The 27682-nt window shown below is 42.1% G+C and overlaps 1 protein-coding gene across 1 annotated transcript in view; it reads right to left on the bottom strand.

Annotated features, from left to right (window-relative positions):
• Positions 1 to 251: 251 nt before the first annotated feature.
• LOC120059247 (spermatogenesis-associated serine-rich protein 2-like) overlaps positions 252 to 27682 on the bottom strand; it is a 78312-nt gene continuing 50881 nt past the window's right edge. The window contains exons 2-13 of the mRNA XM_039008148.1: positions 26438 to 26780; positions 23072 to 23151; positions 10506 to 10614; positions 10313 to 10362; positions 8043 to 8274; positions 7706 to 7891; positions 7361 to 7496; positions 6958 to 7016; positions 5438 to 5547; positions 3593 to 3695; positions 3243 to 3391; positions 252 to 3103 (exon numbers count right to left, since the gene is read on the bottom strand). Of these exons, the coding sequence (XP_038864076.1) occupies positions 2801 to 3103; positions 3243 to 3391; positions 3593 to 3695; positions 5438 to 5547; positions 6958 to 7016; positions 7361 to 7496; positions 7706 to 7891; positions 8043 to 8274; positions 10313 to 10362; positions 10506 to 10614; positions 23072 to 23151; positions 26438 to 26462 (1542 nt within the window). The 5' untranslated portion in view covers positions 26463 to 26780 and the 3' untranslated portion in view covers positions 252 to 2800. The remainder of the gene's footprint in view (positions 3104 to 3242; positions 3392 to 3592; positions 3696 to 5437; positions 5548 to 6957; positions 7017 to 7360; positions 7497 to 7705; positions 7892 to 8042; positions 8275 to 10312; positions 10363 to 10505; positions 10615 to 23071; positions 23152 to 26437; positions 26781 to 27682) is intronic.

Genomic DNA, 27682 nt, shown 5'->3' with positions numbered 1-27682 from the left:
TTTCGTCGCATAAAAAGATTGGATGGAAACCTGCTTTATAACACTATCAAACTGCATCTCTGATTTCAGTTTTGGAGGATGCAGAGGCCTGTCACAGTTTAAAGCAATAGCTCCAGCCCTCATTTGACATGTTGCCGATTACTGAGATAAAGGCTTGATGGGACATCTTAAACAACCTTACTTGCTCCAATATGGCAAATTGAATTACACAATTCTTACATAGTTAACCATACAATGAGAAGTGAGCGTATCGCCATTTATTTTGCTTACAGTTAAGTTGACACGGATCTGTAAAATACTGTGCCCATGAAAAGCATATGAAGACAAAGGACACCTGCTTATGTATTGCAAAGTTTAATAGTAAATGAAAAGTGTGCCTTTCCGCATATGGGGGGGGGGGGGGGGTGTATTAGAATGGATGGGGAGGGCAGATGTCTTTGGTCCATACTTTGTGGTTGCTGTAAGGAGGGGGGGTGTATGAATTGGATGGAGGCAAGAGAAGGCACTTAAGTTTACAGTTTGGACTGGAAGAATTGGACTGAACTAGATTGTTAGTTCAGTCCATATGACTGAACTAGTTCAGGGGTAAACCATATGTTCAGCATGTATATAACATACAAAATGCCCCATGTGAGCGCAACAGAATTATAGCTATATATATACACACACAGTAAAGAAAGAAAATGTAAAAGAAAAAAAGGTAACATGCTACTCAATCTAGAATAGATTATCCAATTGGAAAACAATGAAGTAATTTTTTTATAGGCAGAGAACGAAAAAAGGAAATGTTTTTCTCTTTGGTGATCACCAGATAGTTGAGAATGTAGACAAAGCTGTGAATGGGAGTTCTTACACTTGGTAAAAGAGATGGACAGGCATAATTAATTCCCCATAGAGAATAACTCTAGCTTTTTGACAACTGTAAGAAATACTACATGTACATGCTTGAAGCTACCACAAGGTAACAACTAGCAATGTGTTGTGGAGAGAAAATGCAGTGCATGCATCTCCGCAATTGAAAGGTAGGCCTACTGTGCATTAGGATTACTGAAAATAGGCCTATATTTACAGTGCAGATCTGAGATTAGGAAAAATTTGCTGAAGGCAGGAAGCTCCTGGAATTGGCTACCAAGCCTTATGTGCTCAAGCACAGTTGCTGATACATGCCAATTGATCTACCCTGCTGTATACACTCTGCACTTCCCCAGAAGACTTTGTAAACCATTGAACAAACAAGAACTACATAATCTTTATGTTGATGTGAAATATAACAAAAATGAAGACATTTTCCTCATGGCCAAATTATACTCCTATGAAAAGAAGACTTCAGTACCTATGTTTATAACATATCTAAAACACAAAGGTATTCCTATGGATAACTTCCTACCAGTAATATTGGAGGAGATGGAGGGGGTTCTCTCAATTCTTCTACTCATCGGGTATGACCCTTTGGTACACAGAGGAAACAGCTGTATAACCTTATACACATGCCTTGCAGTTTGACACGACACCGCTCTGCTTTCGGTAAATGGTGAACCATACCAAGCCCCATTTCAAAAGAACATTATCAGGGGAAAAAGCAACATTATGCCTCCAGGCAGTGTACAAGGGGAAACAATCAGATATTTCTCCAGATTTTGTTAAGTTATTGTATACTTTACTAAGAATCTTAAATCAGTCCCAACTCGGTAGTCATAAAACGTATTCAAACTAAGATCGAAACAGCATTCACAAATTTGATCCGATTTTTTTCCTTCTCTAGGAAATGATCAAGAGGAAAGTTGATATATTAAAAAAGGACAGAAAGCTCCTAAAGCTCGCTTTTTAACATGTAAAAGATCACAAGAACGTGCACTGATGTTCGTGATGCAGGCATCTCTTCATTTCTAGAAAGGCAAAGTTGCACTGTGATACCTGGCAAGCATGTCAAGTGTGTGCCGTTTATGGTCCTGTCTGAGATGCACTGAAAATAAGAATGAGAGTAGACCAAATAACACCTAAATATATGTACTTCTAACAAAGGGAAGTCCAAATTCAGACTAGGTGTAGGGGTTCCTTTCTCATACCTGAGATTTGAGAAGTGGAATAATTCATAATTAAATATGTATGTAATAAAGAAATCGAGCCTTCTCCTTGGATTATACAATAACAATATAGAGAAGGACAGGACAACTATCCACTAAACTATTCTCATACATGTGAGGGAGGGAATAAACAACCGCCATCAGGCAACATCCAAAGTGATTACCTCTAGTTCTAATTATCAACTGATTCATTGTCCAGTTCAAGGAGTACATATTATTTACAGGCGCAACCAGTATTTATGGAAAGCTCTAAATGAATTGGATACAAATAAACGTATGTAGTGTTGATTGTATGCCATTGATGAAAGTCTTCCATACATACTAGCAAGCATGCCATAACATATGGAACTAAAATGGTGATGGACTACAAAAAAAAATAATAAGGCAACTAAAATATAAATGCCATTTAGCAGTGCACAAAATGCATATAAATCACAGCAGTCTCTGTGCTGAACTCATCATCAGATAACACTGGCCTCTGAAGTAGCAAAATGCTGCTAGATCAACAGGCATGAGAAAATAGGTCTTATTAGCGGATTTTCAAGTTTGGTGGATGAATGGTTTTGCCTATGGGTGGCACTACAGCTCAATTGACAAAAAGATGTAAACTTGTATTCTATTCTTCATCAAAAAGGACTTAGTGGGGTGGAAGGGGAAGGGTATCGAGGGTGGAGTGCCAGGGTTAGTAGGGGGTTTTAAGCCAGGTAGTTCCGGTGTCAGGGGCAGTGTGTCCGCGGAGGCCTTTGGGGCAGACCGTTATGAGAAGGGTGGTCTTGACGGTAAGAAGAGGATGGAGTGGAGTTGGAAGGGCCTCTTGTGGAGTTGGAGGATTGTGTGGCAGTGCTGGTAGGATGGCTGGGGCCGTCATCTTGGCCTTGGTTGCCCTGGTAGCCTTGGTAACCCTCGGAGCGGTAGCCTCCGCGATTGGTGTTCCTGTCGCGATAGGAGCCGCCATTATACCGCTGACCACCGGAGTAGTATCCCGGGCCCGCCGTATACCGCCTGTTGCCTTGGAAAGTCTGAAAGGTGCAGATTAAAAGCACACTTAAAACACAAAGCAATCATATTATGTTTAATATTTTTACTCCTAAAGAAACACGACTGAAAACAGTTAGCAACTCCTTTAGTTGCATGTTTATGATTGCTTTGTGAGCTGACCGTTTTGTTCGGCTGGGTAGGGTGTCCTTCGAAGCTGGAGCCCTGGTGCTGAGACGGAGGTGGTGCTTCTAGGGACCCTGGGCCTGTGATGGACGAGGAGGTGGAACTACAGCGGGACCGGCTGGAGTAGCCTGTCTGAGGATGGTACACTGAAAGGAGAGGGCGTCACGGGGGCAGGCGTTACCATAGAGATACATAGTATTATTATACAAATATGTGTTCTATTTAATTCTGTGGGCGTTACTATCAAGACAATTGATTAATTACCCTCTAAATAGCAATGCAATACTGTATGATCACAGTGAGTTTCTGTAAGAGGAAAGACATCAAAGAAGAAAAAAGGAATGTACCTGATCCAAATCCTGTGACGCTTGTCTTCAGTGGTTCTAGCTCGAAAGTGAACTTCACAGCTTTTCCCAGGTCTTCATCATACTTACGTTCACTTACAAAGTGCTGGAAAAAGAGGAGACAAGACATACAGTATGTGGACACCCCTTTAAATGAGTGGATTCGGCTATTTCAGCCACACCCATTGCTGACAGGTGTATTAAAATAGAGCACACAGCCATGCGATCTCCAGAGTTCCCAACTCTGCCACTGGCCTCTGGAGCACTGGAAACACGTTGGGGGTGCGTTCTCAGCCCTCTCCTGTACTCCCTTGTTCACCCATGACTGCGTGGCCATGCACGCCTCCAACTCAATCATCAAGTTTGCAGACGACACTACAGTGGTAGGCTTGATTACCAACAACGACGAGACGGCCTACAGGGAGGAGGTGAGGGCCCTCGGAGTGTGGTGTCAGGAAAATAACCTCAAACTCAACAAAACAAAGGAGATGGACTTCAGGAAACAGCAGAGGGAGCACCCCCCTATCCACATCGACGGGACAGTAGTGGAGAAGGTGGAAAGTTTTAAGTTCCTTGGCGTACACATCACGGACAAACTGAAATGGTCCACCAACACAGACAGCGTGGTGAAGAAGGTGCAACAGCGCCTCTTCAACCTCAGGAGGCTGAAGAAATTTGGCTTGTCACCCAAAACACTCAAACTTTTACAGATGCACAATCGAGAGCATCCTGTCGGGCTGTATCACCGCCTGGTACGGCAACTGCTCCGCCCACAACCGTAAGGCTCTCCAGAGGGTAGTGAGGTCTGCACAACGCATCACCGGGGGCAAACTACGTGCCCTCCAGGACACCTACACCACCCGATGTCACAGGAAGGCCAAAAAGATCATCAAGGACAACCACCCGAGCCACTGCCTGTTCACAAATTTGGCTTGTCACCCAAAACACATATCATCCAGAAGGCGAGGTCAGTACAGGTGCAAAGCTGAGACTGAAAACAGCTTCTATCTCAAGGCCATCAGACTGTTAAACAGCCATCACTAACATTGAGTGGCTGCTGCCAACATACTGACTCAAATCTCTAGCCACTTTAATAATGAAAAATGTATTACTAGTCACTTTAAACAATGCCACTTTATATGTTTACATACCCTACATTACTCATCTCTATACCATCTACTGCATCTTGCCTATGCCATTCGGCCATCCATATATTTATATGTACATATTCTTATTCATTCCTTTACACTTGTGTGTATAAGGTAGTTGCTGTGAAATTGTTAGATTACTTGTTAGATATTACTGCACGGTCGGAACTAAAAGCACAAGCATTTCGCTACACTCGTATTAACATCTGCTAACCATGTGTATGTGACCAATAAAATTTGATTTGATGAATCACACTTAACCATCTGGCAGTCTGATCTGGGTTTGGTGGATGCCAGGAGAATGCTGCCTGCCCAAATGCACAGTGCCAACTGTAAAGTTTGGTGGAGGAAGAATACTGGTCTAGGGCTATATTTCATGGTTCGGGCTAGGTCCCTTAGTTCCAGTGAAGTGAAATCTTAACCCTACAGCATACAATGACATTCTAGACGATTCTGTGCTTCCAACTTTGTGGCAACAGTTTGGGGAATGCCCATTCCTGTTTCAGCATTACAATACCCCAGTGCACAAAGCGAGATCCATATAGAAATTATTTGTCGAGACCGGTGGAAGAACTTGACTGGCCTGCACAAAGCCCTGACCTCAACCCCATTTTACACCTTTGGAAATAATTGGAATGCCGACTGCGAGCCAGGCCTAATCGCCCAACATCAGATAGTGTTATTGCGGTAGTCAACTAACCTTTATGTCCGCTCGCAGCTCACTCAGTTGGTTCTCAGACATGGATGCTGATTGGTCAGTTAGCCTGCGGAGCTCCTCTGCTCTCTTTTGACGGCCATCCAAAATGGCCACTTAAACACAGATACACAATATCAGTCAACCGCTCACCAAATATTCAGACACCTTCAGTTGTACGGAGAGAAATCCACACATAAGCAATACCATACTGAAACTTGGGACTAGCTATGTCCTCAACATGAGAAGGTAAGACTATTAGTTGACTAGTTTTTACAAAATAAAATCATACAGAATACAACACTGCATCTCTAAATAACTCCACAGGCTTTTCCTGGTGCTGACCAATATCAGGACTGAGGGAAAAAGAAAAACCACAAAAAAACTCCCACAGAGGAACCATACTGTTTGTTTATCAGTTGCTAAGGAGAATCAAATGACAGAAAATACTTCTCTCCTCATGAGGTAAAAAGGGGAAGGGAAGAAAGTCTAATCCATTAACAGTAACACACATCTAAAGGAAGGGAAGAGATTAGGGCAGAAACTGGTACATTTGAAGGAATGTTGAGTTTCTGTAATGTCAAAGAACTGCTCTAGAGTTCCCTCACTTCTTCCCTCAATTCCCCACACACCTAGACACAAAGAAAGCATTTAGTCTCCCTTGAAACCTGACACTATTCACTTTTTCCAAGCTCAGGACACACAACACTGTATTTGGAGGCAGTAAAGAATAAAGGGAGAATGGCCTACTTGTGGAAATATGCAGTCTTGCTCTGTCATGTTTCACTACATTGAAGACTGGTATGCCTAAGGCCAAAAATAACCTTGGGGACATACATTCGAAGAATTCTCCTTGGTTACGTGTTAACTTATGAACTGGGAGGGAGTAGGTGACATCTATAGGTAGCCTATATGGAATGTCCTAACTGGGACAAAGGCTTTCAGAAAAAAATAGAAACATAGTAAGAATAGAAACAAAGTCTAATAAACACTGAGTGTACAAAACATTAAGAAGACCTTAATATTGATTGGCACCCCCCCTGCCCTCAGAACAGCCTCAATTAGTTGGGGCATGGACTCTGCAAGGTGTCAAAAGCATTCCACGGGAATTCATGTCCCACGTTGACTACAACGCTTCCCACAGTTGTGTCAAGTTGGCTGGATGTCCTTTGGGTGTGGACCATTCTTGATACACAAGGGAAACTGTTGAGCATGAAAATTCCAGCAGCTTTGCAGTTCTTGACACAAACCGGTGCGCCTGGCACTTACTACCATACCCTGTTCAAAGGCACAAATCTTTTGTCTTACCAATTCACCCTCTGAATTACACAATCCATGTCTCAATTGTCTCATGGCTTAAAAATCCTTCTTTAACCTGTCTCTGAAGTGGATTTAACAAGTGCCATCAATAAGGGATCATAGCTTTCACCTGGTCAGTTTGTCATGGAAAGAGCAGGTGTTCTTAATGTTTTGTACACTGAGTGTACATTGAAGTCCAAATGCTAATTGAAAGGTGTTGTACTCACTGGCTTCTGCTTTGACTTTGTCCATCTCTGTCAACAGAGTAACCTCTCTGTCCATTAGACTAAGAGAGAGGTGGGGAGAAAGAGAGATATGAAATGACATGTTCTTTACTACGATAAGTTGACCATGATTATTTACATCTCTAAGATACTTTGATTTTGGCAATACTCACCATTTGTCAACTACGACAACACTGGTTAGCAATAGGCTAAATGTTACGCTGAAAGAGGTACTAGTGGTGGTTGCTGTAGTGCAGATGTGAGAGCAATGAACTGATTCAGTGATCAAATGCTTAAAAATAATGGAATTTGTGGTATGTTATATCCCACCATAACAAGTTAATATTCCAAATATTAACTACAACTTTACAAACTAATGTAGTGGAGTTAATGTTGGGAGATGTACCAGCTCTGGAGCTCAGCAAACGTCTGCTTCATGGTCTTAATAGAGGAGTCCATTTCATCCTTAACCAACACTCTGTATCGAGTAAGCGACACTGTGCATCTCTGCAGGTCCTTCACAGAGCGGTCAATGTTGGGCGCTGAGTGTCAAAGAACAGGGTTAGAGGTCACTTGTCTTAAACAAAGCATTACTAGAGCTGTCGTCATTAACACTCCAGTGCACACATCCTAGTTTTGTAAGATAATATACAGCTTAGGCACCTGGGACTACTAATCTACCATCGGACTGCAGGAAACCCATGGATTTGACAATATTCTGTATCAACAATAAAGCACATTTGGCACTAACCAATCTTCTTGGCTCCAGAAAATCCCTGTTGGCTTTCATCAGTGGTGAGCACAGAGGAAGTGGATGATTGCTGGGAGTTGGTTCTGGGACGGAACTTGTTGCCACGCGGGGGCTGGTGATTCCTTCCTCCTTGAGCATGATGAGGGGTGGTGCTTGGGCCACTACAAAAAGAGTCTACTTCCACACCTTTAAGGAGAAAGACACTGTAGTGTGATATTTTCCGATGGGCAGGCATTGGCTTCAACTACAGAAGATAATCAAAAGTGTAGTATAGTCAACAAACCAAAGCTTGACTGATGGGTAAAATAAAGCCACTGAGACTGCTCTATAACAATACCTGTAATGTCCGACGTGGCAGGTTCAGATTCGAGCTCAGCTGCATCCAAGAAGGCAGAATCCAACTGCTCACTCAGAGAGTCTAATGAGTCTCCGTCCAACACAGAGCCATTGGCATGGAACCCATTCACTGCTTCTGTACTCTCAGTCTCCGAAGGCTGTGTGGTTTCGGCTGGAGCAGGCTCCTCTCCCGGAGGCTGTGGCTGGGGCTTGGGCTTCTTTTTCTTCTTGGGCTGGATGTTGTAAAATCAAAGTCAGACTCTAACCACTACAATAAAACCTTACACATCTTTGAGTTCATACATAACAAGCATATAAACTCTGCAAAAAAGAAACGTTCTGTCAACTGTGTTTATTTTCAGTAAACTTAACATGTGTAAATATTTGTATGAACACAAGATTCAACAACTGAGACAAACTGAACAAGTTCCACAGACATGTGACTAACAGAAATTGAATGTGTCCCTGAACAAAGGGGCCAAAATCAAAAGTAACAGTCAGTATCTGGTGTGGCCACCAGCTGCATTAAGTACTGCAGTGCATCTCCTCCTCATGACTGCACCAGATTTGCCAGTTCTTGCTGTGAGATGTTACCCCACTCTTCCACCAAGGCACCTGCAAGTTCCCGGACATTTCTGGGGGGGAATGGCCCTAGCCCTCACTCTCCAATCCAACAGGTCCCAGATTTGCTCAATGTGATTGAGATCCGGGCTCTTCGCTGGCCATGGCAGAACACTGACATTCCTGTCTTGCAGGAAACCACGCACAGAACGAGCAGTATGGCTGGCGGCATTGTCATGCTGGAGGGTCATGTCAGGATGAGCCTGCAGGAAGGGTACCACATGAGGGAGGAGGATGTTTTCCCTGTAACGCACAGCGTTGAGATTGCCTGCAATGACAAGCTCAGTCCGATGATGCTGTGACACACCGCCCCAGACCATGACGGACCCGCCACCTCCAAATCGATCCCGCTCCAGAGTACAGTCCTCGGTGTAACGCTCATTCCTTCGACGATAACCGCAAATCCGACCATCACCTCTGGTGAGACAAAACCGCGACTCGCCATTGAAGAGCACTTTTTGCCAATCCTGTCTGGTCCAGCAACGGTGGGTTTGTGCCCATAGGCGACGTTGTTGCCGGTGATGTCTGGTGAGGACTTGCCTTACAACAGGCCTACAAGCCCTCAGTCCAGCCTCTCTCAGCCTATTGCAGACAGTCTGAGCACTGATGGAGGGATTGTGCGTTCCTGGTGTAACTCAGGCAGTTGTTGTTGCCATCCTGTACCTGTCCCGCAGGTGTGATGTTTGAATGTACCGATCCTGTGCAGGTGTTGTTACACATGGTCTGCCACTGCGAGGACGATCAGCTGTCCGTCCTGTCTCCCTGTAGCGCTGTCTCAGGCATCTCACAGTACGGACAATGACATTTATTGCCCTGGCCACATCTGCAGTCCTCATGCCTCCTTGCAGCATGCCTAAGGCACATTCACGCAGATGAGCAGGGACCCTGGGCATCTTTTTTTTGGTGTTTTTCAAAGTCAGTAGAAATGCCTCTTTAGTGTCCTATGTTTTTATAACTGTGACCTTAATTGCCTACCATCTGTAAGCTGTTAGTGTCTTAACGACCGTTCCACAGGTGCATGTTCATTAATTGTTTATGGTTCAATGAACAAGCATGGGAAACAGTATTTAAACTCTTTACAATGAAGATCTGTGAAGTTATTTGGATTTTTACGAATTATCTTTGAAAGACAGGGTCCTGAAAAAGGGACATTTCCTTTTTTGCTGAGTTTAGCTATGGTTGAGCAGAATGTAGGTCCTCATGACACAGACACCAGATATGTTCAGCTAGAGCTGCTGACTTCAAAGCAAAATGGGCGATAGGTGAAACAACAAAACAGATTATCTGGGACGGATGTTGAAAATTTGTGTGAGCTAGAAACTCTATAGTGAAATGCAGCCGATGATTGTTTGTTCAATGTGTTTTTACTCATCTCTATCCAAATAAACTAAACATACATTTCCTTTGACTAGCATTTAGAGTTCAAAGTTAAGTGGATTTAAAGTAAGTGTTTTTTTGCTCAAAGTCTGGATTGGTCTGTCACGAAGTATATCCTTTGAACTTGTTTTTAAAAAGTGTTGTCTCATAATCCTGTGAGGGACAGGCCATACTTAAAATGTCATGACACATAATACATTTCATTCATACTCATGTGGTCCTTTCATACAGAATGCAATACCTTGAAGTAAAGGACAAAGTTAACAAGGTTACCTTCTTTTTACCAGTTACATTCCACTCCTTCAAGATTTCAATGGCACTACCTGAAGGGAAAATGAAGTAATTGTGAGTTAAGAAGAATGCTCTCTTTCCATAACAGCCTTGACCTCGTTCATGACATGCAATGTTTCAGATTATCGAGGTTTAAATACTCATTAAAAAAAAGATCACTATGGCATTCCCATACCTTCTAGGAAAGCCTGGACGGCCTTATCAACGCAGTTCTCAAAGTGCTGCAACACCAGAACTATCTCATTGTTGCTTTTGTTGGGAACAACGGCCCTGACGGCACTAATCTGTGAAGAGAACGAATAAGAGAGAATGATCTGGCAAATTAAGGAAAATATTTAGCATAGTGATACATATCCCAGGGCCCTGGGGCCTCATTTCTAAATGTTGCGTTTTTACAACATGTGTGTGCCAGTTTACACAGAAGTTGGCATTTATAAAATCTGAATTTGCCGTGAGAATGAGCTTAATTTTGTGCAAACTTTAGACCATGCGTACACACTATATATATCTAGTGGTTGTATTGCAGGTAAAATAATAAGACATTTTTCTACAGCTGGCCATGCTTTCCACCTGGCTACCCCTATCCCGGTCAACAGCCCTGCACCCCCCACAGCAACTTGCGCAAGCCTCCCCCATTTCTCCTTCACCCAAATCCAGATAGCTGATGTTCTGAAAGAGCTGCAAAATCTGGACCCCTACAAATCAGCCGTCTCTTTCTAAAATTATCAGCCGAAATTGTTGCAACCCCTATTACTAGCCTGTTCAACCTCTCTTTCGTATCGTCTGAGATCCCCAAAGATTGGAAAGCTGCCGCGGTCATCCCCCTCTTCAAAGGGGGAGACACTCTAGACCCAAACTGCTACAGACCTATATCTATCCTACCCTGCCTTTCTAAGGTCTTCGTAAGCCAAGTTAACAAACAGATCACCGACCATTTCGAATCCCACCGTACCTTCTCCGCTATGCAATCTGGTTTCCGAGCTGGACATTGGTGCACTTCAGCCACGCTCAAGGTCCTAAACGATATGATAACCGCTATCGATAAGAGACAATACTGTGCAGCTGTATTCATCGACTTGGCCAAGGCTTTCGACTCTGTCAATCACCACATTCTTATCGGCAGACTCAACAGCCTTGGTTTCTCAAATGACTGCCTCGCCTGGTTCACCAACTACTTCTCAGACAGAGTTCAGTGTGTCAAATCGGAGGGCCTGTTGTCCGGACCTCTGGCAGCCTCTATAGGGGTGCCACAGGGTTCAATTCTCGGGCCGACTCTTTTCTCTGTATACATCAACGATGTTGCTCTTGCTGCTGGTGATTCTCTGATCCACCTCTACGCAGACGACACCATTCTGTATACTTCTGGCCATTCTTTGGACACTGTGTAAACTAACCTCCAGGCGAGCTTCAATGCCATACAACTCTCCTTCCGTGGCCTCCAACTGCTCTTAAATGCATGCTCTTCAACCGATCGCTGCCCACACCTGCCTGCCCGTCCAGCATCACTACTCTAGAGGTTTCCGACTAAGAATATGTGGACAACTACAAATACCAATATGTCTGGTTAGACTGTAAACTCTCCTTCCAGACTCACATTAAGCATCTCCAATCCAAAATTAAATCTAGAATCGGCTTCCTATTTCGCAACAAAGCATCCTTCACTCATGCTGCCAAACATACCCTCGTAAAACTGACTATCCTACCGATCCTTGACTTCAGCGATGTCAGTTACACAATAGCCTCCAACACTCTACTCACCAAATTGAATACAGTCTATCACAGTGCCATCCGTTTTGTCACCAAAGCCCCATATACTACCCACCACTGCGACCTGTATGCTCTCGTTGGCTGGCCATCGCTTCATATTCGTCGCCAAACCCACTGGCTCCAGGTCATCTATAAGTCTTTGCTAGGTAAAGTCCCGCCTTATCTCAGCTCACTGGTCACCAGAGCAGCACCCACCCGTAGCACGCGCTCCAACAGGTATATTTCACTGGTCACCCACAAAGCCAATTCCTCCTTTGGCCACCTTTCCTTACAGTTCTCTGCGGCCAATGACTGGACCGAACTGCAAAAATCACTGAAGCTGGAGACTCATATCTCCCTCACTAACTTTAAGCACCAGCTGTTAGAGCAGCTTACAGCTTACAGCACATAGCCCATCCAACTACCTCATCCCCATACTGTATTTATTTTGCTCCTTTGCACCCCTCTCTACTTGCACATCTATCACTCCAGTGTTTAATTGCTATATTGTAATTATTTCGCCACTATGGCCTATTTATTGCCTACCTACCTCATTTGCACACACTGACTTTTCTATTGTATTATTGACTGTATGTTTGTTTATTCCATGTGTAACTCTGTGGTGTTGTTTGTGTCGCACTGCTTTGCTTTATCTGGCCAGGTCGCAGTTGTAAATGAGAACTTGTTCTCACCTAGCCTACCTGGTTAAATAAAGGTGAAAAAAAAAAAAAAGATAGGCTACATGCATTTTAAATTTTGCTGTATGCGAGCCCATAGGCAGTGTGGTTTATATAGGCTACACAGTCTAATTAAATAGACAGTTGATATTTTATATTGAAGTATGTACGCGACTACTGCAATTATACATTTTTTTTGAGTAGCCTAGACTATGTTTCAGAATTCGCAGGCAGTACAGCATATTTTAGGTTGGGGGGAAAAGTTGACGCAAAACATGTTCAAACATTCTGCTGACAGGTCGACAACAATTAGTTTCTGAAAGAAAAAACAAAGGCTATCACATTCCTTTGCCAAATACAGCATAAGTTACTGCAAACAATTACACTGGTAGCGTATGTAAAATATTTGACAATATGGGTAGACTATAATATTGCTGTTCGATAGGAGCACAGAGTGCGACATCATAGCCTATTTAATCTCTAAGCCTATACCAAGGCAGGAGATTGTGTTTCTATCTATCTAAAATATTGAACAACAATTCATCTTTTGCATAAATGTGTGGGCTGTAGCAGTGTTTCCGCTGCAGTCATTTAACTGTGGCACTGCGTCACGGACAAAATCATTGCCACAACGGGAAAAAAATATCAAACAATATTTCTGTCGAGGCGAACTTTGAAGATGCTAGAACAGTCGACATTTACTTTTCCTCTGCAAACAAAACAAGTAATGAATAGAAAAAAATTGACAACCCCATAGTAGAACAGTATCTATAGTGAACTAAAATATAAATGCAACAATTTTACTGAGTTACAGTTCATATAAGGAAATCAGTCAATTGAAATGAATTCATTTAGGCCTTAATCTATGGATTTCACATGACTGAGCAGGGGGTGCCTGGGAGGGCATAGGCCCAGCCAATCAGAATGAGTTTTCCCCCACAAAAGGTCTTTATTACAGACAGAAATACTCCTCAGTTTCATCAGCTGTCTGAATGGCTGGTCTCAGACGATCCCGCAGGTGAAGAAGCCGGATGTGGAGGTCCTGGGCTGGCGTGGTTACACATGGTGTGCAGTTGTGAGGCCGGTTGGACGTACTGCCAAATTCTCTAAAACGACATTGGAAGCGGCTTATGGTAGAGAAATCAACATTCAATTCTCTGGTAACAGCTCTGGTGAACATTCCTGCAGTCAGAGCCGGTCCTGACCTCCCTGGGGCCCTAAGCAAAACCGGTGAGCCGTGTAAACCATTTGCCATGCTGTTCCCACATGCTTCAAGAGGGCGACCATTATTGTTCCTGTTCTCAAGAAAGCTAAGGTAACTGAGCTAAACGACTATCGCCCCGTAGCACTCACTTCCGTCATCATGAAGTGCTTTGAGAGACTAGTCAAGGATCATATCACCTCAACCCTACCGGACACCATAGACCCACTCCAATTTGCTTACCGCCCCAATAGGTCCACAGATGACGCAATCACACTGCCCTAACCCATCTGGACAAGAGGAATACCTATGTAAGAACGCTGTTCATCGACTACAGCTCAGCATTTAACACCATAGTACCCTCGAAACTTGTCATTAAGCTCGAGACACTGGGTTTCGACCCCGCCCTGTGCAACTGGGTCCTGGACTTTCTTACGGGCCGCCCCCAGGTGGTGAGGGTAGAAAACAACATCTCCACCCTGCTGATCCTCAACACTGGGGCCCCACATGGGTGCGTTCTCAGCCCTCTCCTGTACTCCCTGTTCACCCATGACTGCGTGGCCATGCACGCCTCCAACTCAATCATCAAGTTTGCAGACAACACTACAGTGGTAGGCTGGATTACCAACAACGACGAGACGGCCTACAGGGAGGAGGTGAGGGCCCTCGGAGTGTGGTGTCAGGAAAATAACCTCACAGGAAACAGCAGAGGGAGCACCCCCCTATCCACATCGACGGGACAGTAGTGGAGAAGGTGGAAAGTTTTAAGTTCCTCGGCGTACACATCACGGACAAACTGAAATGGTCCACCCACACAGACATCATGTTAGAAGGCGCAACAGCGCCTCTTCAACCTCAGGAGGCTGAAGAAATTTGGCTTGTCACCCAAAACACTCAAACTTTTACAGATGCACAATCGAGAGCATCCTGTCGGGCTGTATCACCACCTGGTATGGCAACTGCTCCGCCCACAACCGGAAGGCCCTCCAGAACCGGAAGGCTCTCCAGAGGGTAGTGAGGTCTGCACAATGCATCACTGGGGGCAAACTACCTGCCCTCCAGGACACCTACAGCACCCGATGTCACAGGAAGGCCAAAAAGATCATCAAGGACAACAACCACCCGAGCGACTGCCTGTTCACCCCGCTATCATCCAGAAGGCGAGGTTAGTACAGGTGCATCAAAGCTGGGACCGAGAGACTGAAAACAGCTTCTATCTCAAGGCCATCAGACTGTTAAACATTTGAGATCATTTGGATGATCCAGAAGAAGATTGGGAGAATGTCATATGGTCAGATGAAACCAAAATATAACTTTTTGGTAAAAACTCAACTCGTTGTGTTTGGAGGACAAAGAATGCTGAGTTGCATCCAAAGAACACCATACCTACTGTGAAGCATGGGGGTGGAAACATCATGCTTTGGGGCTGTTTTTCTGCAAAGGGACCAGGACGACTGATCCGTGTAAAGGAAAGAATGAATGGGGCCATGTATCGTGAGATTTTGAGTGAAAACCTCCTTCCATCAGCAAGGGCATTGAAGATGAAACGTGGCTGGGTCTTTCACTATGACAATAATCCCAAACACACCACCCGGGCAACGAAGGAGTGTTTTCGTAAGAAGCATTTCAAGGTCCTGGAGTGGCCTAGCCAGTCTCCAGATCTCAACCCCATAGAAAATCTTTGGAGTGAGTTGAAAGTCTGTGTTGCCCAGCAACAGCCCCAAAACATCACTGCTTTAGAGGAGATCTGCATGGAGGAATGGGCCAAAATACCAGCAATAGTTGAAGTGTACCTATGATGAAAATTACAGGCCTCTCTCATCTTTTTAAGTGGGAGAACTTGCACAATTGGTGGCTGACTAAATACTTTTTTGCCCCACTGTACGTTGGTGTGATTAACTTTGGTTTTCAGCATCAGTCTATTTGGACTGTCTGGAAGAAATTGAGAAAGTATGTCACAGTTAAGCAGTCATTTACACAAATGCACTTCTGCCATACAATCTTAAAATGTTACTAAGTTTGTAAACATTTGAATGTTTGAATTTAAATCTTATCATCAAAATATTCCTCTTCTGCACTGAGGCAAGATCATCAATGTCGTCATCATAGGACATGTGTTTCCCCACGTCATGATTTATACTCACGATGGCCAGACCACTCAAACGTTCCTGTGACATGGAAGATCTCAGGAAGCTTTTGATGTGCTTTCATTTTGAAAAGCTCCTCTCTGCCAATGCTACTGTTACTGGTAGGGTGACTGCAATTCTTAGGGCTATCCAAAGGTTAGGAAAGAGTTCCTCCGGGTTTTTCTCACAGAGAAAGGAAAGCAGCTCAAAAGGCAGTCATCTTATCTGATGGCAGATCAGGTAAATTCTGAATCTTGTGTGCCAGATTCATTCCACCGATGTCACAGTCATCTCTGAAGGTTAGAGTGTTTTCAACTTCCATGTAGTGGGCCTTTAAAAGACTCCCTGGACATCTGAGAGGCAGTGCAGCACTCCATATTTGGTTTTCACCTGGTTGAGTGTTTCAAATCTCTCATCCATGGATATCACAGCAGAGTCGACCACAATGTTGAAGTAGTTGACCTCAAGGTTTTTCAGTGCATCAGTCACTGGTTCATTAGGAGCTACATAGCTGAAATGCCTCCTGCTGTTTCTCAGTCTCTTCTCTTTCAGAACAGCCTCCACATGTATTTCTTCACAATGCTTTTGGCTGTTGTCTGGGCCTGAGAGAATCCAGTTTCCCGGTATGTAGTGAGGAAGGCCTTTGCATTTGAGATTAAATTCACTGCGATATTCAACTGCATTGAGGCGGATTGGAGGAGCTTGTTCACCTTGTTTGTCATTGTCAGTATCTCGCACCATACGACACAGCAAATCAAGAAGCCGTAGGACCCAACTTCCTCTGTAAGTGCTTCTGCCTCCACTTTGGCCACAGGATCGTTGATCGTCTGTCTGGCTTCCAGTAATGCCTCCCGAACCTCTGAAGCCTGATACCTGATTGCATGAACACTTTGGAGCCTACTCTCCCATCTTGTGTCACTCCATGACCTCACGGTTATGTTCACGTGCTTCTTCATAACAATCCATCTTTGTGTGGCAGCTGAAAAGAAGGTGAAGAGCGTTTGCACATGCCCAAAAACCCAACTGCATCTTTTAAAGATTTGGCAGCATCTGCAATGACAAGGTTTAGAGTAGGTGCTCCATATGAGACAAACACAGATCTGGGATTTTTTTTCAGCAGTCTGGCTTGTACTCCTTGGTGCTTGCCCTTCATGTTGGCCCCATTATCATAAGCTTGTCCTCTGCAATCTTCAAATGGAATCTTGAGCTCGTTCAGCTTATCTAAGACGACAGTGGACAGATTGAAGCCTGTTGTAACCTCAACATGCACAAAGCCAAGGAAGTGCTCCTTGATCTCTGGCTTTCCCTTTAAAGCCACGCTTCTCAGAATAATGGACATTTGCTCCTGGTGACTAATGTCAGGTGTACAGTCCAAGATAATGGAGAAGTACTTGGAGTCTCTTACTTGAGTCACTATTGCTTCCAGAATCTTGTCACTCACAATCTGTATCAGCTCATTCTGTGTGTGCCTCCCAAGGTAATGAGCATGTGTCTCTCCATCTTTAATTTTGCTGAGATGATTTTCTATAACGGGGTCAAATTTCACCAGTAATTCAACCTCTTTTAGGAAGTTTCCATTATCTGGTTGGAAGAGTTTGTCTGATGAACCCCTGACTGCTAGGTTTCTTTCAGCCAGAGACTGGGTGATACTTATTAAATGTGTAAGGACATCCCGCAATTCCTTTCTTTCAGCCTCTAAAATGGTCATTGGTATCTGGTCAAGAGTCTGTCCCCGAATTAGGCGCAGATCAAGTTCTCTCCACTCAATAATATTGTTTGTGTGTTCAGGACTACCCTCATGGTGTTTCAGAAAGGCGTTGATATTTGACCAGTCATTCACGTCTTCCTTTATTATTTTGTAGTCTTTTGTAGAAAAGAGCTTACAGCAAAAACAATACACAGCGTTGTTTTTGATTGAGTATGAAAGCCAGCTCCTGGTAATCTTTTCCCCATTTGACAGCTGTCTCTGTAATACGCCTGAATGGAAACCTCTTCTAGACTTGTCTGTACGGTAAGAAAAATCCAGTCCTGGTTTGAATGGACCCAACTCAGTCTAACTCAGTCCTCATAAAGTCTTAAGATTGGGGCCAATCTGCTGGGTCATTTGGTGGAGCAGCAACTGTTCTATTAGGGTCTGAGTTGCTTGTATCTGGTGCTGGCTGTACACCTCTATTTGTGCTAGTACTGGCTGAGGCTGCCTGTAATTCACCTGGGTCTGTGTTAGTACTTGCTGAAGCCATCTGTACTGGGTCTGTGTTAGTATTTGCTGAAGCCAGCTGTACTGGGTCTGTGTCAGTACTTACTGGGTCTGTGTTAGTACTTGCTGAAGCTGCCAGTACTGGGTCTGTGTTAGTACTTGCTGAAGCTGGATGTGGATCAACTGAGTCTGTGCTTGTACTGGCTGATGATCCAGCATCTCCTCTACTGACAAACTTAAGTGTTTGAATTAGTGTTTGAATTGTTGACCCACTGCTTAAGTTGACTGATAGAAACACCCCTGTGCTCCATTGTATTCAATGCATTCAATGCATCTTGAATACAATGGAGCACAGGGGTGTTTCTATCAGTCAACTTAAGCAGTGGGTCAACAATTCAAACACTAATTCAAACACTTAATGCACCTGTACATTATCGATAACAATATTATTCATTTTATCAGCTGCATCAAGCCCATTCAAACTGGCACCCCCATATTTCCATTTATACATTTTCAAATATACAATACTATGGCTTGGCTGAATACTTTACTCTAATTTACTGAGAGATGTGCATCCATATTGCCCAGTATGCCCAGCTAATCAACATTTTAAATTCAATATATAAATCAATAGTCAATGTCAATCCATTGCTTTCCATCTTGCATTAGCCCAGAGTTGTAACTAAACCTTGACTGAGAGACTAGATAATCATTGTCTTGTTTTAAAATGACATGCGCATATGAGGAGTGCCATCACACCCATATATTGTCTGGACTGGTGTCCACAGAGGTTGCTGCTGGAAAGCGCAAGTTTCATTTCGTGCATGCACATATTAACGCATGTTCACGCGCAACGCGGTTATCTTTTCCGAGCTGCAGTTTATAAACACCGTATGTAATAAATAGTTGTATTTCACTCTCACTTTTGTCAGGCACAAAGTCACAGAACACAGCCCTGGAAGTGGCTGGAAAGCAAGCAAGACAGACAGACTAAGAGATGCATTGCCCAGTTAGGTTAGCAAGACAGACTAGAGAGATGCACTGCAAGCTAGCACATCAACTTAACATTACTTTTATTTGCTGACATCAAACTTGGAGAGGAGAGAACACAGGTTTACCTGATTGCTGTTCCCGCAATTCTCTCATGGTATTTTCTTTCTCTCTCTTTTCGTTACCAGAAGGATAGTTCATCCTGTCATCCAAGTTGTAAACATTGACACTCGCTTTGACACGAGGAGGAGGCGGGGCCCTTGCTTAATTTGCGGGGCCCTATGCAACTTGCGTAGTGAGCGTATAGGGCCGCCCGGCTATGCCTGCAGTCAGCATGCCAATTGCCTGCTCCCTCAAAACTTGAGACATCTGTGGCATTGTGCTGTGACAAAACAGCACATTTGTGGCATTTTATTGTCCCAAACACAAGGTGAACTTGTGTATTGATCATGCTGTTTAATCAGCTTCTTGATATGCTACACCTGTCAGGTGGATGGATTATCTTGCCAAGGAGAAATGTTCACTGACAGGGACGTAAACAAATTTGTGCACAACTTTTTGTTTGCATGGAACATTTCTAGCATATTTTATTTCAGCTTATGAAACCAACACTTTACATGTTGCGTTTATATTTTTGTTCAGAATATTTACCTAGTTGGCTTGTTGTTGTGTGATCTATGCGAGATAAATATTCCTCAATTATATTCCTTCAATTTAAGAGCACCATAGGAAACATGCATTCTGACAAGCAGTCAATGCACAACAATTCTTGTAATCACTGGGAAAACAGCAGTTTTAATGGCCTTTGTTAAGAGGCAGTGGTGGTTAAAGTAATACGATAACTTAATAGAAAATGACAAGTAAAAGTCAGTCATCCAGTAAAATACTACTTGAGTAAAAGTATTTGGTTTTAAATATACTTAAGTATCAAAAGTTATATTAAGCAAACTAGACGGCACCATTTTCTTGCTTATTTATTAGCCTGGGCACACTACAACAATCAGATATCATTTACAAAACGAAGCATGTGTTTAGTGAGTCCGCCAGATCAGAGGTAGTAGGGATGACCAGGCATGTTCTCTTGATAAGTATGTGAATTGGACCATTTTCAAAATGTAACAAGTAAATTTGGGTGTCAGGGAAAAATGTATGGAGTGAAAACTACATTATTTTCTTTAGGAATGTTGTAGTCAAATATAAATACAAAAGTACAGATACTGCAAAACAATTGCTTAGTATTTTTACACCACTGAAAACAGAGCTCTCTCAGCTTTTCTCCTAAATATGCGTGACCTACACCATTTTAAACCAAGAGTTTTTAGCAGTTTCATGATTAAGCAGGTTACCAATTTTCCCTGAGTGCATAGGGAAGAGTAGTGCTAAATGTAACATGGGTCAATTGTAGAGGTCGACCGATTAATCGGAATGGCCGATTAAATCGGGGCCGATTTCAGGTTTTCATAACAATCGGAAATCGGTATTTTGGGGGGCCGATTCCCCCCCCCCCCATTTTACACCTTTATTTAATCTTTATTTAACTAGGCAAGTCAGTTAAGAACACATTCTTATTTTCAATGACGGCCTAGGAACGTTCTGCCTCGACAGATTATTAACCTTGTCAGCTCGGGGGATCCAATCTTGCAACCTTACAGTTAACTAGTCCAATGCTCTAACACCTGATTACATTGCACTCCACGAGGAGCCTGCCTGTTACCTTAGCTTACTGCATTCGCTAAGTTGCTAGCTAGCATTAAACTTATCTTATAAAAAGCAATCAATCAATGACTGTCATTGCGCCAATGTGTACTTAACCATAAACATCAATGCCTTTCTTAAAATCAATACACAAGTATATATTTTTAAACCTGCATATTTAGCTAAAAGAAATCCAGGTTAGCAGGCAACATTAACCAGGTGAAATTGTGTCATTTCTCTTGCGTTCATTGCACGCAGAGTCAGGGTATATGCAACAGTTTGGGCCGCCTAGCTCTTTGCGAACTAATTTGCCAGAATTTTCCGTAATTAGGACATAACATTGAAGGTTGTGCAATGTAACAGGAATATTTAGACTCATGGATGCCACCCGTTAGATAAAATACGGAACGGAATAAACGTTTTGTTTTCGAGGTGATAGTTTCCGGATTAGTCAAAGGTATATGGTTTAGAGAGAAATAGTCGACGCGTTATAATTCCTGTAATAACTTGCAAGGGGTTCCTTCGTTATTTTACAGTTCATGTCTTCCATAGAGAATGTCTTGATCTACTTCAAATAAGGTCTGTGTTTCGTGCAGGCTTAAACCGCTTCGACGTTTTGATACCCGTGTAAATCTCACTAGGATAATGTAACGTTAGTCAACATATTTTCATAAATCCACTCTACAGAAAAAATGATCTTCGCTTATATTTAGCCAATATTGATCAGAGTTACCTTGTCCTATGGATATCTACACAGTTATAAAATTGGCACGGTGGTGTAAGCCTACACGAAACACAGACCTTATTTTAAAGTGAATCTAAAAATATCCTATGGAATAAATGAAGGAACTGCTTTTCAGATTTTGCTAAAAGGTGTCATGGGAATTATGACTCGCACTTTGGTTGTCAATTCTTACCATGCCCATTATTGAAATAGGATTTCCTGCATATAGAAATTACAGTTTTTGTTTTCAACATTCATCACAGGTAACTCTATTTTTATTCAAACAGTTGAGAGTATTTGTCTCCTAAGCAGACTCTTCAGTATCATTGTCACTTCAGAGCTGTGTGTGTGTGTGTGTGTGTATTTATGTATTATATTAAGTTAAAATAAAAGTGTTCATTGTTCATTCAGTATTGTTGTAATTGTCATTATTACAAAAATGTGTGTGTGTGTATGATATATATATATATGTTTTTTTTATTTTTATAAATCGGCCGATTTATCGGCTTTATTCGGTATCGGCTTTATTTGTCCTCCAATAATCGGTATCGGCGTTGAAAAATCATAATCGGTCGACCTCTAGTCAATTGTAGGGTAACTTGGGGTAAAATGCCACCCTAGCTCAAAATTATTTTGGGGGAGTGATGGGGCAGATTACATTTTTTGTTGAGCAAGAGAAGTGGCAACCAGGGAAAGTGTTTGGGGGGGGGATTGTGACATGAAGTGGTTTCTGTGAGAAGTACAGGCAGAGAGAGGCCGTGTTACCCAAGTGACCCTAACAGGTAGACCTACATAGGCTATATGCATGGACCAATATGTTAAAATAACCTTTACGACCTTTCCCCCCCCACCGCATTTTTGTTTTCTCCAGAGGAAACACTAGGCTGTAGCATTTACTTTTAAATTGTTTTGAATATATAATTAATCTTGCAGAATGCGAGGACAGTGTATGGCACTCGCTATAGTCAGCATGCATATTTAAATTGAAAAAGTCATGGCAAAATATCAACCATTGCTTTTTCTTTTTAGAAACTTCCATTGCCTAATTCAAAATAGTTCCAAATTATACAACAAATAAAGGGTGTTATTGTCACCATAGTGAATGATGGCATTTTTCAGGCGAGGTTATAATCCTAGTTCATACACCCAAGTTTTAGGACGGGGGTCGGCTTTATAATGGAAAACATGCATGTGTATGGCATGCGCCTAGTTTATAAATCTCAATATATTTAGACGTACGTATTCTTTTTTACTGTGAAATTTACACAACAGATATAAAAGAGGCCCCTACTAGCAAAACTGGAATTGTATTCAAATCAATGCAATCGGAATGTAGTCAAACCTAGAGAGAAATCTTTTGTTGTATGATCCTTTTCAGTCCTTACCTTCTCCTTCATTCTCTCAAACGTCCCTCCCTGGGACATAACCATTTTCAAGTTAGTGTCGAACACCATACCAGAAGTATCTGGGGGGAAAGAGAGAAGATGTTGCTTGAAAAAATAAAATGTGGATTTGGAATCTGTTTTTTACTGGACCTAGGTCTATTTGCAAAACAAATTGTAAATGCATAAGCACATCATTTGTTCAAACAAAGATCTCCTCATACCTAGTCATTCCTGTACATTCAAAAGGTATTTGTGTTGAAAGTCAACCATGGCTGAGAACACAGGGATTGTCATAAATCATGTGGAACAGACAGGAGGACTTGGATATTTCCTTACTGGGTGAATAATGAGAAGATGCTTGCTTGATGACCTCTTAAGTAAAATATGCACTTGTATTACAACTTTTTTAATAAGGTGCTTGAGGCCTAGGCCTAAAGATTTTACAACACTTCTATGGGCTTTATTTAGGATAGGACCAAAAATAACTAACCCCAGAGAAATGAAACTTGTGTCAAGAAATCTTAGCATCTGGACTGGCCCAAAATGATCTGAGATCTGCATTGAATTTGAACCGGTTATAACGGATGTACAGTTCTAGAAACGGAATGAGTCAGCAAAGCAGGGGTTTATGCATCAGACGGATACGAATACCGCCCTAAACAAAATAAGCTCAATGAGATGAGAAACAGATGGGTTGCTGCAACCCAAAGACATGTGGCATGAGCAAAGAATGCCAGAGGACAGTTTTGCAGTACTCTGCAAGTCTTAATGGATGGCTTTATTTCAGAAAGTTCATGAAACAGCCTAACTTTATCTTAGAAAAGTTTGAACACTTAAAAGGTATATACTATCCAATGTGGACTGCATGAATGTCAGTTCAAATTGCTGTCCATCTCTCTCAACTATTGTGTTTGAAAGGATCCATTCTACCTCAATAAGATGTCTCGGAATGTATCCTTTCCAAAAGCGGTTCTGGCCAAAAGCAGCAGTGGCAACGATGTTTGGTCTGAGACAGTCAATGTTTTTTTTGTCTACAGTAATATAGCAGAGCAGGAAAATCTGATGGAATTCCACCATGCAACCTCCAGATATTAAAATAGAAATTTGCCAGGAGTTCATAGCTTTGAGTAGGGACGTCAAACGTTCAGCCTGCTGCACAGCCCCTATGGACGCTCTTCTAGAGCACCTGATTAAATTGTACAGACAAATACCCCATCTTTAAATGGTTAAATGTGAAATGTGATTGGGGCAAAACTTTGCGTTTGCTTTATTTAAAATCAACCCCTGAAACTTATCCAAAATGCTACAGCCCGCCTGGTGTTCAACCTTCCATGTCACCCAGCTCTTCTGCACAGTTCACTGGCTTCCAGTCAAAGCTCGCATCCACTTCAAGACCAAGGTATTTGCCTATGGAGCAGCAAGAGGAACTGAGATATATGGTTGTACCAACTAGCTATCTATCTTAAAGAGGAATGCACTAACTAAGAAGCTCTGCAGAACAGTGTCTGCTAAATGACTAAAATGTAAATTAAGATAATTATTTTGCCATATCTAATTAATGTAGAATTACTCTACTTTCCATTGATGTGGACAGTAGGTGTTAACACTACACAAGCTGATGTTTTGACAACATCAAATTGGGGGGGGGGGGGATTACACATGCTTTTTTACCTCAGATTGGTGATGTTTCTACAAAAGTTTATAGTTAACACAATGGCAAGATCAATTGCTTAAAGCAGATCAATATCTTGTGTACTATTGATTTTGTCATAATTCATGACGGTCTCTCTATAAAAAGTCGCTGGCCACACACAAATACACGGATTTCAAAGTCAAACCTTCACTTACATAGAAGCCAACCGTAGTCACTTCATATCGTATGGCGGGTCGTGATTCGTTGAAGTTAATTAAGAGAAAATGTAGTTTGTTCCCTTTTCCGTGATGGCAGCTTCACGAAATCAACATCACCCATTCCAAAATATAGATAGAATTTATAGAAGGCTTCTATCTAACCAACCATGGTTTCTCCAAGTTTCCGTGTGGCCTTTGACTAGCGTTAGTTTAAACAGCACTACACCCCAAACGTTTGCCCCGTTCTATTGATTTCAGCGTGATATCCATGGAAGTGATTAACAGAAAAAGTGTTATGCTATACTTACCGCATTGGAGACCCACTTGAAACAAAATGCAACACTTCAACATGTAGCAAGCAGTCTTCTTTAAAATTGTCCTCTAACCAGTGATGTACACATTGTTCCCAGATTCCTTGTGTTAGTTTTAACAGGACGTGCAACCTCATCTCCTCCCTCTTGCGTAATTGATTTCAACGAGATAATCGATAGGCGGGATTGACAAAAGTGTTGTATTAGTGTTTCTGTTCTGGTGGCCCCCGTATCAAAATGCAACGTTCCAAAAAGTACCTGACTCTTCTGCAGGTTGTCCTCCAACCAGTGATATAAAAATATATCCAGTTTCCATGTGGTAGTTTCAACAGCGCATAAACACGAGTCCAAAAACACACTGTGATTGATTTATTTTGATGATATAGGCCTACCAGAAATCACCAAAACAGGTTTGCCCTGCCTACTATGAGATGAGTGTATGACCTAAACAGACCCACTTGATTAAATTGCATGTCAATTTGTCGAGTGCTGCTTATTTAGCCTGATGCCAGCTCTGTGTGCTATCGTATCAACTCCTTGTCATGCCAAATATGATGTGCCAATCAATGTTTGGCATGACAAGGAGTTGACATGACATGTTCAAACATATCTAGGGCTAGGCTACTGCTTCTTGCAGGGAGATAGAGCAACACAAGTTAGAGCAGCAGATGAAACTTCCACCATTTACAAACACTTATTTAGGAGGGCCTATAAAAATTTGTCCCGATTGACTTAAGTGTCTTTGAGAATCAGCTTCACACATGTAATGGTGCACAATGCAGAAATCTCTACGCCATTTCCTGGTTGCTAAAATTGTAATAGTTTGCCTAATTTCAGTATGTGACAAAACAAGCAAGTATAGTGGAGACCATCATTGTACCATCTAAACCGCTGTGAAATATATTTTCCATAACAAAAAATATTGTATTTTCAGCTGGTGTACAAAACTAAAAGACGCAAAGACAAAACTTAACGGGAAGCATAGAAACAGCGAACATAGAACAGATCTACCGCTTCTTAGACTTGCTTTCAATGAAAATGAAAGATCTATAACTAAAATGTCTATGTGAATTTGGCCAGGGGTCGCCCAAAAAGTTACATAATGCAACATTAAAATGCATTCTAACACTGGTTATAGCATTTTCAATGCTAGTTTATCTGTTTTTAAAAACAAATAGCAGAGACGAATGACAGCATTACATACCCTTCTGGCTGTTTTTCTTCGCCATGTTGTAACTCCACTAGTCCAAAAAGTAGAGTAAGTAGGTCACAGCTGATAAGTGCCCCAGAGTACAGCTCTTCAAGTCAAAAACAAATCAATAAAAACAATTTTCCAGATTTTCAGTTTGAACTAGTTTCCTAAATGGAGACTTCAGCTCTTCATGTGTAGAAATGTTCCTCCTTGATTTCCCCTCAGACAGGATGCCAACAAAGGCTCACAAATCTGGCAGTGGGAGGGGTTGAAGGAGGCAGGGGCAGATCAGGCCTCCACCACTTCGGCTTGGATTCAACTTTTCTTCTCCGTTCTCCCCAAAGTTGATCCAATTCTTAAAAAATTAGACAGAAATAAGGTTACTGTCTTGGGTTGATGTCATAAGCAGAGGATTAGAAAGAGTTGCATGAGATGACCTAAGTGAACAGACAGAAAAAAACCTAGTAGTTCATAATTAATCTTGACCCAACAAATGCACACAAAATAAAATGGTTGTAACATTTAGCATATTCAGAGAAGAACTATTACATTGGTGCTGTCAAGTCTATAACTAGACTAACTAGACTAGGGAAAATGCCTTGAAATGTAGACGACAATGCATGTGCATTGTCTAGAACTGGAAATAGTCATGCACGTTCACAAAAAACTATTCCTTTGCTCAGAAGTCATAAAACGTGATGAAAAACAGATTTAAATAAATTACTCAGTCTGGGACATCCTTCTAGACACTCTGGACTCAATATTGTACATGGCAGCAGCATATTTTCAGTTTCGCTAAAATGCACAGCGAAGAAACCTTTTAATCATGATTTAGTCATAATAATTTAACTAAACTAATAATAATTAAACTGTTAAACCCCCCCCAAAAAATCATATGAAGGCCTACAAATCTTTGAGTACAGTTACATGCACTCAATAATACGATTGTGGATAGTCAGATTAATAAGTTAAAAAACGTTTCTATGCTTTGGAAGATGAACGATTTCACCAATAATCCTGTCTACATGGACACATCTGAAATCAGGTTACCTGATGGGACTTATGTAGAAAAATCACCCATCAAAATAAACGTTCTACCACAGCTACCATGTTATTTTTGCAAAGCCTATTTGATTCCGAGTTGGACATATAAAGTTTGCATGTGAAAACTATTTCTAAGATGCATACTTTTTTTTCTTCCCCAAACTCACTTCACGATGTGTATTAGAGGAAGGAATGCACTACCGATGCAGGCAC

This window comes from Salvelinus namaycush, chromosome 14 (assembly GCF_016432855.1).
Source record: "Salvelinus namaycush isolate Seneca chromosome 14, SaNama_1.0, whole genome shotgun sequence".
Classification (NCBI taxonomy): domain Eukaryota; kingdom Metazoa; phylum Chordata; class Actinopteri; order Salmoniformes; family Salmonidae; genus Salvelinus; species Salvelinus namaycush.
This window is presented reverse-complemented; position numbering and strand designations above follow the sequence as displayed.